The following is a 16,627-nucleotide window of genomic DNA, read 5'->3' as shown; positions in this document are numbered from 1 at the left end:
ACACGATACCACCAACACAATCAATTAATCTGTTTTCTATCGTAAATAATTTTCCTTGCTTAGCAAGAATACACTTTCGCATGCACACAAAAAAACATCAGGAACAACTTTTTGGATTATTAAATGAGCCCTCTCAAATTGCTTCACCTCATTTAAAGAAACGTAAAATGTCCCGTTTTAAGCGAAGTGCAGTTGGTAAACATAGACATCCGATTTCCAAGCTTTCTCGCTCAGTCATGAGCAAAATGGATCCACATTCTCCCGGAGACTAGAGTCCAATCTTTTAAGTAATCCAAAATACAACGATCACTGGTTTAATATGCTTGTACAGTGTAGAGGAGATCTAGTATCCGACAATCACTAGTGTTGGATACCTGTACAGTGTAGAGGAGATCCCGTATCCGACAATCACTAGTGCAGGATTGCTGTACAGTGTACAGTGTTCAGTTTGGAGTGCAGAGATGGTAGATCCGACAATCACTTTCATCTCAACATCACGGAGCGGGTCTGGGGTGCGGTGGGGCGGAACTTCGCCTGATTATCATGTACACGGTGCTTTAGTGCAGATCTCCAGGAACAGCAACATAGCCTACGTTCTACTTCGATATTTGACGCTCTTATTGTAATTTTAACATTTGATTTAGACATATGACTTAGATATTTGTTAACACAAGTTGTAAAACTTAGTTTACCATTAAGCTGTTCGTGCTTATGGCATATAGTAATTGGACAGACAGTGTAATTTTGTACTTGTTCGTTACACAAGAAAATACTCATTGGATACATAGGCATGTTATCGTTTAAAATGTTAACCAGAGTATAACAAACAATGAAAATATTAAAACAAACGTTGTATAAATACACTTTACAATAAATGTAGTCAGACAGGAAGGTAAGCGCCATCTTTGGTGAGACAAAAGGCACAATATCGTCAAGAGCTTTGTCTCTCGTTATCCTCTGAATAAAACCTTCCGTCTCTCCTCTCTCGCATCCGAACACAGACATTATTGTAAACAAATAAATATTGCCTCTCATATTTCTTCGCCCGACTCCTTGGTCATTTCAGAACGTCAAGAAAGTAAAGCTGTGAATAAAAAATGTCTTACTGAATACAATTCTAAATGCAATTATTGAATCCTTATGATAAATTCTACCATCGTATAATCATCACGAGTAGACTTCTCATTTCATTGAAAACTTCAAACCTGGGTTTTTACGTCTCGGTTATGTCCGGTGACACTATACTACTAAGAGAGCATGTTTTGTCTATGATTATACTTAGGTTGTCAAGATCATCCATATAAAACAAAAATTTTAAGATAAAACGTGTTTTAATTCTTTAAATGAAAGAGTGAGTAACAATTTCTTATCCACCACTTCATGATGTTGATCTTTGATTTAATTGTTTGCTCAACACTACACAGCTGTTGTATTATTCGTTAATTAATCGAAATAAAATTAAAATTTTAAGCTTTACTAAGTGTTGTTTATTTTACTTTGTTGTATACAGTAACTCGATCCCTCTTTTAGTTTCAAACATGTTTTGGGGTTTTAATTGATAAAATGAAATATTAAATCATGCCTTAAGAAATAATTCAAAAGTGTCCAACAAGAGAATTGTGAATGTTGTACATGTCAAGATATACCTAAATATAAGCCTACTTAATGTTTTTAATAAATTGCAACATTAAATGAGAACGACTCCACAAGATAGTAGTAGAAAGATTTCTCGTCTGTTTGAAATCAAGTTAAGGTCGGCGAGTGGAGAGCTGAGGGGCTCCCCTCACAGCTAACAGGCTGATTAATAGGTTGCAACCCCCTGCAGGATTTATTTCTGTAAAACGCCCTCTCATCAGAAGCGTCCGCCTCAGTTACTTTGTGTCAGTTCTTCCTCTTTGTGAAAGATTAAAACATTTATAGCACTCATCATAGATCTGACGTGGACAGTTTCAACTTGTAACGCTCTATTTAAATTTAGCGAGATTTATTTCAGTTTTACAAACGCTTGCGATATGAGAACATTTACAACCAGCTGCAGTTGGATGGTATTTTTATTGTTGTGGCATCCCTAGAGATAATCTATATCTAAATAAATTAATAGTGTCTGTGGACTTGATGTAGGACTATTGTACCACAACAACAGTTGTAACCAGCAGCTGTTGAGTTTGATTGTCTGATGTTGAGGCAGTCACAGACAATCTGCCAGCGTCTGTGGACCAATTGACTGGAGACGCCATGACATCAGCGGTGGCCCTCCAATTGACCGTTGCAACCATCAACAAATATTCTTCACTTCGCACATTTGTCTTGTCACTTATCCTAATATCCGTTCCACTTTCTGAGGCATTGATTACAAGTGACTGTAATTTGTTTGAAAATAGACTCATAAATTTTAATCGTCTAATATAAAAATTATTTGCAATGGATACTTAGGTAGTGCATGTGCCAAGTATCGTTTTAACTAATGACGACCAAAGAATTCGAAGAAAATTGCTGCAATTTTGCACGGTATGTTTTTTTCATTAGACTCTGTAAAACAAAATAGTTCCGCACTTACATCTATATATAGTATGCATTGCGGTACGTTTATTAAATATCCAGTTTTAATTAAAAACTCACATACCAAATGCGCGTTTGGGTTTTTAATATATATTTTACTAAGTATTAAGAGTCTACAACGAAATAAATATTTTTCCAAAGTTTTGAGGTTACAAAGAAAGCATTACATCAGGCCTAATCAGTTCATTCTTCATACGCTTTATATACGAAACAATTAACTAAATGTATTCTATTATATGAACTTGGAATATCTGGTTAATATAACTATTTTTTTTTTATTATGACACAATAATATATGCAATACTAAACACTAGTAGATCTCAATGTAACTTGAACTTATGTAAACATGTAAACGTACTCAATGTTTAAACGTCAGTATTACATTTTAAAATAGGCTATTGTTTGTGATTAGAACCGAAGGTTTGAAAATTCGTGTTAATAAACAGTATTCGAATTCAATAGGACATAACAAACAAAATAACTGACGATTTTTTATTGTAAATCCCGCCGTGGTTTCAGCTGTGATAAACAGTAACAATGTCGGATAAATATTTGAGCGGCCGCAACACTTAATTTGATTGTGGGTGAGTATTATTAACTTGGGTGCCTCAATCACCAATATATACCGTACAATATTGGTACTGTACTGAGTAAAGAACGCTATATCCTATATGAATAGTGCATCAAAATTGATTGAATTTGAAGTCTCAGAAAACATTAAACATATCATCGACGTGGAGTTATTATTTTAATTCAATCAGGTTCAGTACTAGAAAGGACGGTATTTAACCTATAGAAAGTACACGAACTTCACAACTCTAATAATAATTACCTCAAAATACGAAAATAGCCTATTAATTGTGCGACGGTCAAAAATTGCAAAAAAACTACTGTAAATATATTTTTTGTATTTTAGTTTGCACTATATCTAGGCCTAATAAAACGGCTTGTACTTGAATGGGTGATTAAAAAAATTTTATGTACTTGCAAATCCCTCCCATTATATTACAAGTCATTACAGTGGGCTAATCCATTTACGAGGAATAATAAGGGAGATATTTTTATTGCATAAATGATTTCTGGTACAATATCAGAATAAAGTTATTGTTGTTTACAATAAAGTTATATTAGGTTTGCAGATATAGTATATTATCAAATGATTTCTAAGATTCATTGAGCTAGAAAATATACACGATTAGAAAATATAATAGCAACTAACTATCTATATCTATCTTTACAGAGCGGCCTGCATGATGATGCGTTAAAATACTATTTTAATAACCGTATTGTGCGAAAAGCTTACACTTACCATAAGTCAATACCTTTCCAATGCGAATGCGTATGTAAATGTTATTGAGCATTGACATTTGAGAATGAAAATAATTCACACATAGAACACTAAACCGTTTCGAATTGGCCTTCGTTCAATGTGTTTGAAAAGTTAAATACGTGAAAGTATGATAAATTGTCATTAATTCTAAAAGGTACGTGTATAAAAGGGTTACAATTTTCCAAAACAATAAACAATAAAGTAAACACGTCGTGTTGCATGCATATAGGCGACATACGTGTCTGTGTGTGCGTGTGCATGTGTGTGTGTGTGTTTGGTAATCTCACCGAGGCAGCCCCCAGAGCACAGAGACAGCCAAATTAATTCAACAATGTTGCTAATCCTAATTACTATTCGGCATCACAAACATTACCCTCCTCCCCCGAGCCACCCTACACGCACACACCCACACACACACCCAATGTTTTGTAGCTAAAACTGTATTTGCAATATCATTATTATAGTTTTTTTTAAGGTTTAACATACAGTACTACGTTACAACCCGGGGAGGCCTGACAACCTCGACCTCTACCTTCAAATTAAGTGTTTGTTTCAAACCACCTCAATGTATTTTTACGTTAGGGATTATTATTATCACGCCCAAATGGCAAACAAACTAATCTTAGCAATGCTTGTATCCTGAGAAAATGATTAGGATATTACAGACACTTACGACTAGTGATGTGGGCCGGGTAAATACCCAGTGGGTAGGTAAATATAAATTGTGTTTTTACCCGGGTATTTACCCCAGGCCCGGGTAAATATCCAAAAACTGGGTATTTATAATTTTTATTAAAGTTAGAGGAGATTTAGATGTTTTTTTTGCAATTATTACCTTGTAAGGATAGTAAAATGATGATTTAATGTGTTAAACAAAATTATGGTCTCTATACTGGCATTTTACTTCTGGGTATAATCGGCATAAATACCCTGGTCGCATGGTTGCACTGGTCCTGACTACTTGTGATTTTTTATGATAGATAGGCTAGATGAATTTATTTTATTGAAAGTGAAAAAAATTTTGCAAAGTAATAATTATTATTTAGAAAGACAGGAAAATTTAACCTAGTAGTGGCCTATGTGTAAACAACTTAAGAAAATAATTTTAAAATTAAATCTTTAGGATGGCAGGGTTTAATAATATTTTTGTTCTAGATCTTTTGTTGGTATCAATGGTATCAAAATAAAACAAAAACTAATTTCATAAACTTGTGATACAAAACATTTGAATCTATAACACAATAAATCTTTCAAAATTATATTAAGTTAGACCAAAAAAAACATGAGATACGTTTTTTTAGTAGGTTTATCCAAATATATTATTGTTTCCAACTAAGCGGTAACACAGAAAAGTTTAATTAGGCCTACTTAAAAATATTCTATCATTCTGCCTATGTCAATCAGGCCTTATGTCTGTCTAGCCTTCCAAACCATTTACACAATAAAAATTTTGCATCATAAGTACCCAACAATTTCTGGATATTTATAAATTAAAATAATTTTGTTTATGTTATTTAATTGGTTATAAATTTATGAAATTATAAAAATTGAAATAGCCACAGCCTTTTTTAATATATACTATTTTTAGTGAGTTAAATTTAACTGATGTTACTCGATTTAAGACACGAAACCCCATGCTTATTTAGAAACTTTATGTATTATTAAAAAAAAGTGCTAAATCATTAAGCAAGCAAAGCTTCAAGTTACTGTAAAAGGTGTTTATAGACTATCCTAATTTATCATGTAATAACAATAACATATTTATGGGTAAATATACATTAATTTCAATTGATTTCATAAATACCCAAAATACCCAGGTATTTATGGATTTTGGAGTTTTAAACACCCAGGTATTTTTCATCACTACTTACGACTATTAAACAATAAAATCTGGATTGGCTGCGTTTCACAACAGTGTCAATCAATGTAAGCACAAAGGGTGAACATACAGACTTTCTAGTTATCAGAGGGTAGAGTGTTCACCAAGATAATGGGCAATGGAACACATAAAAATGTTGCTATTTATAAGCAATTATAAACAATTATTTAATCCAATCATCGCATTGCCTTCATTCTATGCTAATATTATGTTTATTGTTTCACTAATTGACCCGTTACGATAAATTTGAGTTTTGATTAGAAGAATGAACGTGGATTGCTTTATAGGATACAATATTATCGGACAAACTGTTCCAACCGAAAATTTTCATTTTGTCACTCAATAACACCATACGCGCGAAGAAATAAATCGATCTAAAACCTAAAAATATACGCTTATAGGACTAATTGAGAAAGTTTTTTTTTTGTTACAGGCCGTTGCTAGAAATAACAATTACGTGTTATAACACTGTATAACAAATAACATGCAAAATACAAAGAACTGTTACAAAGAAAAAGTATCTTTTAAGGATTAGGCTTATTTTATAGGCAAACTTTATATAGGTTTGTTTTCACATCATTATGTTATGGACTAAGGAGTACGTCATAATTGTAAGGACCTACTAGCATAACTATTTGTAGGTACTTGCTATATTCTTTACTAGTTTTTAATATTAAATACACTTTAATTAAACAAATTTTAGTACATTGGGTTTTGGAAGTTGTAAATTGTTTCTAAACTAGTTGTTTTAAATCAATCAAATTACAATGTGTGTGTGCTTGGCGATTAATATAGGCTAAACAATACGTCAAGTACGGATCGATATACACGGTACCACCTTTTTATCAGAATTAGGCCTACTTATATGTTATATGAAAATGTTTTCTTCAATTGACCAAGAATCCATGCAAAAGATAACGAGGGCTTTGAAATTAGATTTGGCGTGTTTGCCAAAGTCGTTCTCCTTCAGTTCGCGCCTCCTTGATTAGCGCGGGGAAATGCAGGAGGTGTTGGGGAGAAATGAACACCATTAAAATGTCATTACTCCTTGGAGTGTAGCACCGGAAGCAAACCACCGTCTTCCGGCGGCGTTGCTTAACAAGACAGCATCTTCTGCAAGTGCAACCCACAGCCGATGCACTTTCCGGTGCACTTACTGCCAAATGGACGTCACATGTCCCCGAAGATATATTGACCTTCCCTGGTGTTTATTTTTATTTTTTGGTGTTTTATGATTATATATTATTTAATAACTTAATTCTTTAAGAAGAAAATTGTTCTCAATTAATGAAATTTTCGTTATGGAAGTTATAAGTAACACGTCAAGTAGAATACGAAATTAATATTTTCTTTGTTTAATTTAGGCCTTAAGTATGTCCGTTACCATTACGTATAATACCACCGATTTGAGTGATTAAAAAGTTAAGCCGATCAAAAGTAATTACAGTATTGTGTTGCTAAACGAAATGGAGCAAGAAATACACGAAAAACATGTATAAGGTGTTCTTTCCTTAATACTATACATACACCCAAATGTTGATAGAATGTTCGTACAGAAACAGTAAAGAGGTCCCAAATTATAATTTGTTAATTAAATAAATCAAAATAATCAATAAATTCATTATTTACGTATCAATATCAAGTGAAATTAGTATAAAAAGTGTAGGCCCACCCCACTCGTCTTTTCAAATGTTAAATTATAGGCTAAGGTAAAGTAGTAGGTATTAATTGTATTAACACTACTATCACCACATAAATACATGTACCATAATTTTTCTATTTTAAATTATAAAAAAACATTTTTTGACAGTTTAATAATTAATGTTAACCTATTGGATATACTTGTATTAAATTAATTTGATTTTAAAATGAATCGTAACCATTAAATGTTTCTTTCGAATCATGGCTTATAAGTTACAAATTACCGACAGTGTAACCCGTCGTAAAATATATATTGTTTAAAAAGTTAGATTGTGACAAAGTTCTAAACCCGAATTAGTATGTTAAAAATAATATAATACCCACGTATGCGTTAATATTTAACTCCAGAATGGAAGTCATATTTATTTTATGTTTAACTAACAATAATCAAAGATTACTACTGTATGTTGTTAAGCGTTCGACGGTCTACAGAACGGCGCCGACACAAACGCAAGTCAAGTATTAACATCAACATTAACGAAAGTATAAAGCGGAAACATTAACAATTACGGTACAAACAAGCACGGCTCGGCTCCGCTTATAGCCGCCACTCATTATTATATTGCTCAATAAAGAGAAACCCGCTAAATCATCCGTTAATGGCGACCGTTAATGTGTCTATTATTGAGAGTCCTGTAATCGAGTTGCACAAGATAAAAGTGTGTTCCAGGAAACTGATCACCCCTCTATGACGTTCGCGGTACACCTGAGTTTAATCGTTTCTTTTTTGTCCTAAAAATGCAGATTCTTGGGAATCTTTCGAATGTGAGAAGAAGGGAATGTTTTTTTTACGTTAATGATTCTTTAGCATTTACTGTAATATTGAAATCAATGTAGACTAAATTATTTAAATCTGATTTAGAGTTTAAACGTAGCCTAAATTCTTTAGCCAAGCCGCCGCTAAGAACACTAGATTCTTTTGTTTACATTAGCAGACAACAACAAGACATCGCCACTGACCTTTGTTGACTCCAGGAGTAGACCGTCGGATCACCGGCTTGTCCACCCTCCCATTGACGGGCTTGTCGACGCCGTTGGAAGACGGCTCTCGGAAGGGCCTCTGGGGAGAGCGACTGCGGACTGTCAGGTTGAGAGGCTCGTCACCCTGCACCACGGGGGCGTCGCCCCGGGTCCAGCCTAGGATGTCGGTGATCATGTGAGGAGTAGGCTGCTTGGGAGGGTTGGCATATACGTGAGGATGCCACGACAGGTACCTGACTTTGTGAGGGTGGTTGTTGTTGTTCATGGTACCATCCTCCTGGACCGGGACCGGGGAGTCCATCACCAACATCGGACACTTCACGTCACTCGCGGTAAACACATGCACATGACGAGATTGAGGTTAGGTGAGAGTGTTAAGTTGCGCGCGCAACACTATGACAAAGTGGCGGGAGAGCGAGCCGAGCCGAGCGCCGCGGTAGACAGACGGGCACTGAACAGAAGTGATTACTCCCCGCAGTGTTTCACTAAATGGCCGCTAGGAAGCACTGTAACACATCATCATCCTATGCTATGCTTGTTGATAGGCTATAATGGCTCGGGCTAAATTACGACTCCTACTACGCGAGCTGAAAACATTGCTTCCACCCTTCCCCCCCCCTACCTTTCAACCGCCCGCCGCGCTTCTAAACAAATTATGCGTTCGATTATTAATACGTTTGTTCGACAAATCGTTTATTTGTGTTTACCTCTTTATACATTATTTTACATAGTCATTACGCGCTTAATCCGCGTCTCGTATTAAATAATTGTTTGCTATCCGACTGAAAATATTAGTTGCTCTAATAAACGCAATTTAATTACGGGTTTACTCTATTAATTTGTTCCATTACTGTCATTGTTTTACATTAAACTTTACAAATAACGTTTTGCTTATTGGTGTGCACTCTATCAATTAATACGTAATCTGATAACATAGGTTAAATTGTAGCGCGCTACTTTATAATTATGTAAAATAGCTAGTAACAGATTATTTAACAAGCCAATGCTCTAAATTTAACGTACAGTATTGTTATTTGTGACAAACAAAGTTATAACTGAATAACAAATTTTACTACATGTACTGAAATATGGTAATGTTTAAAGATGTTTCTTATTTATGTAGTACATAAGGTCATCCAGTGGTCGAAAAAATCGACAAAAGATATGTGATGTACATACTTTTCTATTTCCCCCCTACGCTGTAAATAAAACACGTGATTGAAATTTCTTTAATTTGTTTTGATTTCTGTTTATGTTTTGTTAAATATTTCGTCACAAGCATGGCAACCCATAAGGCCCATGTTAATTTTTTTAAATTTTAAATTCATGTTTGTGTTTATTTTTTAGCCAATTTTAATTTAAAAAGGTATTCTGCACATCAACAAGCAAATGTCTAACAGTATGCGTAGATTTTCTCTGCGATGCACACGAGCTGATAAACATGCTTGCCTATTGTAGATAGATACATTAAAATTAATCTAATATTTATATAAATATTTGAATACTACAGTATATTATATTAAATACTATATTACTCTCAGCGTAATGTATAAGCTTCGCTAAACTGAAAGCATTGTGGAATTAATATTCACGTGTGTTTATACACTGAAGGAAGCAGAATCATCATTGATGTGACCGTAGTTGCTGGATTGTTGATTGTTGGATGTTGGATGTTGGAGGGATGATCCCCTTAGTCAATTACTCACCACCCCTCCATCGCATCGCTGCGTGCGGAAATTATTTCTTTCTTGCGCTAAATATTTAAATATCATTCACAACTGAAACATCAACATCTCCCATTTAATCGCTCAAAACACGATGGAAACGCTCCTTTGTTTGCCGTGATTAATTCTGCTCTTTAAAACTTCCCCTCTTTAATAATTTGCCGCCATTTGCAAAAGCTAATTTATTCACGATGATCTTTTTTCCTTCCCTAAGTTTCGTCAGGTGTATAAATTAGTGATTTTATTCGCCGGCTATTATTTGTTTGAAGTAAGTGCTTTGAACCTATCTACATAGAACTGCTTGCAGAACTTACACGACCTTTTTATTAGTTTTCTGAACATTGTCCAATAAACAGTAAGTTAGTAACCATTCCAAAGTTTAATCATTAATTTCAAAGAAATTATTTAAAATAAATTTTATTCACCGTAGGCTAATACAGCCTACAAAATAAAACCTGTTATTGGATTGTTTTAGATATACAGTATTTAAGTAGCGACTATAGTTTATAAATGAACTGGGAATCCAAGCAATTTATTCCAATCCCATCAGACCAATTAACAGGAAAATCAGAGTATTTTGATACGATTATTTTGGTTAATATGTAATGCATACTGACTCTTGCTTAATCATTTTAATACATCAAAGTTAATTCCGGGGATTAAATCGGTCACTAAACAATTACATTACTCCTGTGCATGTCTAACTTAGAATTATTACCACCGTTAGGGACCTGATCCAGGATTATCAATCAAAATGAGAGTGTACATGTTTATAAAAAGCAATAATAAACTATGAAAGATTTATTAATTGGTTTATCACCAAGGTTGTTGGAATGACCGAGATAACTTGACGCAGTTACGAGTACTGATTGATGATTCCACCCTGCAATAGGGCGGGGAGTGCAGCTCTGTCGAATTGTAACGTTTGATAGCGTGGATAATGCCTTCCCCCCGCCAACCCCCCACCCCTCGCCTACCTACAATACAATAAATCAATTACTGGATGACCTGTGTCTGTGTATTAAACATCCCCCGCCACCCCATTGTTGGTGTGATTGTCTGAGTAAAGAGCTTTGTCCCGTACACGCGCTCATCGCCATTTACCTCACTAAATATGCATCGTTTATCTCATCAAACTGTTTCACTTTTTTGTAAAGAAGTTTAATTGGTTAGTTAACTATCAGCCTAATACATATATGGTACAGTATTATGTATGTAAAAGTCGCAGTAAAACTAATTGACAAGATCGAATAAAGACCATTATGTTTTAGCGAATTTCCCTATAGGGAAGTAGCTATTACCGTAGGTCTCATGGTAAGACTTAGGCCCGGGACCGATTTACTTTTTCATTTTAATGTCCCCAGAGGCCAAAAACACCATTCGTTCAAATTTTTATATATGTATATATATATATAATCTATATAATATCTATATAATCTATATATATATATAGATTTATATATATATATATGTGTCCGTGAACACGATAACTTGAGTAATTTTTATCCGATTTTGATGAAATTTGGTTTGAAGGTGTAAGGCGGGATAAACTTGAATGAGTTCGCGATCCAGCATGATCGGACCATGGGAACAGGGTTTTATGGGGGCTTTTATGGGGTAAAAATTGGTTTTTCTCACTTCTTACCCTCAAAACACAAAATTTCCCAATTTTTCTCTAAACCTTCTTAAAGAGCTTAAAAAAACAAACAATTCAGTATATCAAAGTGTTTTTGTACGGTTATTGGTTACGGAGAAAACTAAAAAAATGGTAAATATAAAATTCCCATGTTATTCTTATGGAGAATATTGTAAAATGTTGTAGTTTGCTTGTTTATGGATATATTTTGATCAAACTTGGCAAATTTATTTATTTTATAGTAAGCTATCAATATTTTACTAAAAACACACTACTTTATTATTAGTTTCCTTGTAGCAGCAAACCTAGGTACTCGTTAAACCTAATGTTATTTAAATAGATAAATTGAAAATCAATTCGGCCAAATGGAAATTCGCTTAGACGGCAGGTTTGCTGCGGCGGGGGTATTTGTCTATAACCACGCGTTTTCATAAAAAAATTAACATGTTTTTACCACTAGTATGAATCTAAAATATATGAAATTAGGGAATAGTTCATTAAGATGACTATCTAACCTAGATGTTGATTCAGACTTTATTACCATAACTTGGTTTTGGTTTTGATGCAACACTTTTCATTCATGATCATAAAGAACAGGATTTTGCAAACTAAATAAATACCCTTATTGGATTTATCAAACCTAACTTGCATACTTCTGTTTAAATCATGCTTAACTACTGTATGCATCAGCTTATGTTAGATCCATTCAGAGTGAGCATGAGCGATCAGCGGCGATATATCGTCCTCATTGCACCGCTCGTCATATCTCCCAGGGTATATGTGTTGGACGTATACGATATCCTGATACACAGTGACACACCGACGTTGCAGTATCTAGCCGAGAGTGAGCGATCAGCGGCGATATATCGTCCTCATTACACCGCTCGTCATATCTCCCCGTGTATATGTGTTGGACGTATACGATATCCTGATACACAGTGACATACACACGTTGTAGTATCTAGCCGAGGGTGAGCGATCAGCGGCGATATATCGTCCTCATTACACCGCTCGTAATATCTCCCAGTGTATATGTGTTGGACGTATACGATATCCTGATACACAGTGACACACCGACGTTGCAGTATCTAGCCGAGAGTGAGCGATCAGCGGCGATATATCGTCCTCATTACACCGCTCGTCATATCTCCCAGTGTATATGTGTTGGACGAATACGATATCCTGATACACAGTGACACACCGACGTTGCAGTATCTAGCCGAGAGTGAGCGATCAGCGGCGATATATCGTCCTCATTACACCGCTCGTCATATCTACCAGTGTATATGTGTTGGACATATACGATATCCTGATACACAGTGACACACCGACGTTGCAGTATCTAGCCGAGAGTGAGCGATCAGCGGCGATATATCGTCCTCATTACACCGCTCGTCATATCTACCAGTGTATATGTGTTGGACTATACGACATCCTGATACACAGTGACACACCACCGTTGCAGTATCTAGCCGAGAGTGAGCGATCAGCGGCGATATATCGTCCTCATTACACCGCTCGTCATATCTCCCAGTGTATATGTGTTGGACCTATACAATATCCTGATACACAGTGACACACTGACGTTGCAGTATCTAGCCGACAGTGAGCGATCAGCGGCGATATATCGTCCTCATTACACCGCTCGTCATATCTCCCAGTGTATATGTGTTGGACGTATACAATATCCTGATACACAGTGACACACTGACGTTGCAGTATCTAGCCGACAGTGAGCGATCAGCGGCGATATATCGTCCTCATTACACCGCTCGTCATATCTCCCAGTGTATATGTGTTGGAAGTATACAATATCCTGATACACAGTGACACACTGACGTTGCAGGATCTAACCGACAGTGAGCGATCAGCGGCGATATATCGTCCTCATTACACCACTCGTCATATCTCTCAGTGTATATTTGTTGGACGTATACGATATCCTGAAACACAGTAACACACTGACGTTGCAGGATCTAACCGACAGTGAGCGATCAGCGGCGATATATCGTCCTCATTACACCGCTCGTCATATCTCCCAATGTATATGAGTTGAACGTATACGATATCCTGAAACACAGTAACACACTGACGTTGCAGGATCTAACCGACAGTGAGCGATCAGCGGCGATATATCGTCCTCATTACACCGCTCGTCATATCTCCCAATGTATATGAGTTGAACGTATACGATATCCTGATACACAGTGACACACCGACGTTGTAGTATCTAGCCGAGAGTGAGCGATCAGTGGCGATATATCGTCCTCATTACACCGCTCGTCATATCTCCCAATGTATATGAGTTGAACGTATACGATATCCTGATACACAGTGACACACCGACGTTGTAGTATCTAGCCGAGAGTGAGCGATCAGCGGCGATATATCGTCCTCATTACACCGCTCGTCATATCTCCCAGTGAATATGTGTTGGACGTATACAATATCCTGATACTCTGTGACACACCGACGTTGCAGTATCTAGCCGAGAGTGAGCGATCAGCGGCGATATATCGTCCTCATTACACCGCTCGTCATATCTCCCAGTGAATATGTGTTGGACGTATACAATATCCTGATACTCTGTGACACACCGACGTTGCAGTATCTAGCCGAGAGTGAGCGATCAGCGGCGATATATCGTCCTCATTACACCGCTCGTCATATCTCCCAGTGAATATGTGTTGGACGTATACAATATCCTGATACTCTGTGACACACCGACGTTGCAGTATCTAGCCGAGAGTGAGCGATCAGCGGCGATATATCGTCCTCATTACACCGCTCGTCATATCTCCCAGTGAATATGTGTTGGACGTATACAATATCCTGATACTCTGTGACACACCGACGTTGCAGTATCTAGCCGAGAGTGAGCGATCAGCGGCGATATATCGTCCTCATTACACCGCTCGTCATATCTCCCAGTGAATATGTGTTGGACGTATACAATATCCTGATACTCTGTGACACACCGACGTTGCAGTATCTAGCCGAGAGTGAGCGATCAGCGGCGATATATCGTCCTCATTACACCGCTCGTCATATCTCCCAGTGTATATGTGTTGGACGTATACGATATCCTGATACACAGTGACACACCGACGTTGCAGTATCTAGCTGAGAGTGAGCGATCAGCGGCGATATATCGTCCTCATTACACCGCTCGTCATATCTCCCAGTGTATATGTGTTGGACGTATACGATATCCTGATACACAGTGACACACCGACGTTGCAGTATCTAGCTGAGAGTGAGCGATCAGCGGCGATATATCGTCCTCATTACACCGCTCGTCATATCTCCCAGTGTATATGTGTTGGACGTATACAATATCCTGATACACAGTGACACACCACCGTTGCAGTATCTAGCTGAGAGTGAGCGATCAGCGGCGATATATCGTCCTCATTACACCGCTCGTCATATCTCCCAGTGTATATGTGTTGGACGTATACGATATCCTGATACACAGTGACACACCGACGTTGCAGTATCTAGCTGAGAGTGAGCGATCAGCGGCGATATATCGTCCTCATTACACCGCTCGTCATATCTCCCAGTGTATATGTGTTGGACGTATACGATATCCTGATACACAGTGACACACCGACGTTGCAGTATCTAGCTGAGAGTGAGCGATCAGCGGCGATATATCGTCCTCATTACACCGCTCGTTATGTTGGCTGTGATGAGTTTTTAACTCGCCGCTTAGCAGTAATGGTATGTAGTGTGATCTGTTATTATACCATTAGAGGTGTCGGACGTGGTGGACGCCTCAGGTTGGCCCACCTACACTATTCCACATTTTATTCCACGAATGTGAATACTTGATCAGGTAGAGGAGTTTCATTAGATTTTTATGACTATTTATTTAGCGTTTTATCGACCAAATTTCATTTCTAGACATTGTAATAGGACGAGTTTGATGATGAAACATTACACAAAATGACTGAAACATTACACATTTTTTCAGTATTCCTGAATTATTGAATTGTTGGATCCTACCACCAGTGCTTCTGTATCAATAGTAAATTGTATGAGCACGGTACTCTAAACTATTTTATTATTTGACTTTCGCTCATCATTAGACTTTCAGTGAATTATTATGCGGATGAATTAAACCAAAACCACCTTTTTCGACTGCTGACTACTTTTTTTAATTTTGTTGAAATATCTCCACTCAAATTAATTGTACGAACTTGTAGTAATGTTTACATCTCTTTCAGAACAATTAAGATACTCATGGTTTTTATAGACTCCTAAATACATCTTTAAGAAACTATACCTCACTTATGAGCTCAGAGTTCGCTTAGGGGCTAAAAACACTTTTTACTCTCTGAAGAATAAAAATACTATTTTAGACCCGCAACGCATGCATTTTAAGAACGGATATTTTTGCTGCAGTACGACGAAAATGTCAATTATAAACAGATGTAACTAACCGCCCCATATGAAAACACATTTCATCCTGGTATATTTCATTTTGAAATTAATTACCTAAATTAACTATAATCATTGAGACAGTAAACCAACATTCTCATATTACACAAACACCAAGCATCGAAAGCATCATTATAACAACGATTTTTCGTGCAAACCTATTGTGTGAATTAAACTAAACACTTGACAATCGAGTTGAACAGATGATTTGAAATATTAAATCCCATCAGGATTGTAGGGCAATAATCTGGCCGCATTAATTAGTGGCGGGACGTGATTGTTGGGGTCGTCCCCTAACACACACTTGCATACATATACCTACACATACACACTCACACACTAGTACCACAGAGTGATGTTGGGTCCCAGGT

At 36.6% G+C, this 16,627-nt stretch overlaps 1 protein-coding gene across 1 annotated transcript in view; it reads right to left on the bottom strand.

Annotated features, from left to right (window-relative positions):
- LOC128985740 (homeobox protein MSX-1-like) overlaps window positions 1–8,893 on the bottom strand; it is a 94,737-nt gene extending 85,844 nt beyond the window's left edge. The window contains exon 1 of the mRNA XM_054405570.1: window positions 8,430–8,893. Within this exon, the coding sequence (XP_054261545.1) occupies window positions 8,430–8,760 (331 nt within the window). The 5' untranslated portion in view covers window positions 8,761–8,893. The remainder of the gene's footprint in view (window positions 1–8,429) is intronic.
- Window positions 8,894–16,627: the final 7,734 nt, after the last annotated feature.

This window comes from Macrosteles quadrilineatus, unplaced genomic scaffold, assembly GCF_028750875.1.
Source record: "Macrosteles quadrilineatus isolate MER2022 unplaced genomic scaffold, UCM_ALF_1.0 Scaffold_1__1_contigs__length_201487025, whole genome shotgun sequence".
Lineage (NCBI taxonomy): Eukaryota > Metazoa > Arthropoda > Insecta > Hemiptera > Cicadellidae > Macrosteles > Macrosteles quadrilineatus.
This window is presented reverse-complemented; position numbering and strand designations above follow the sequence as displayed.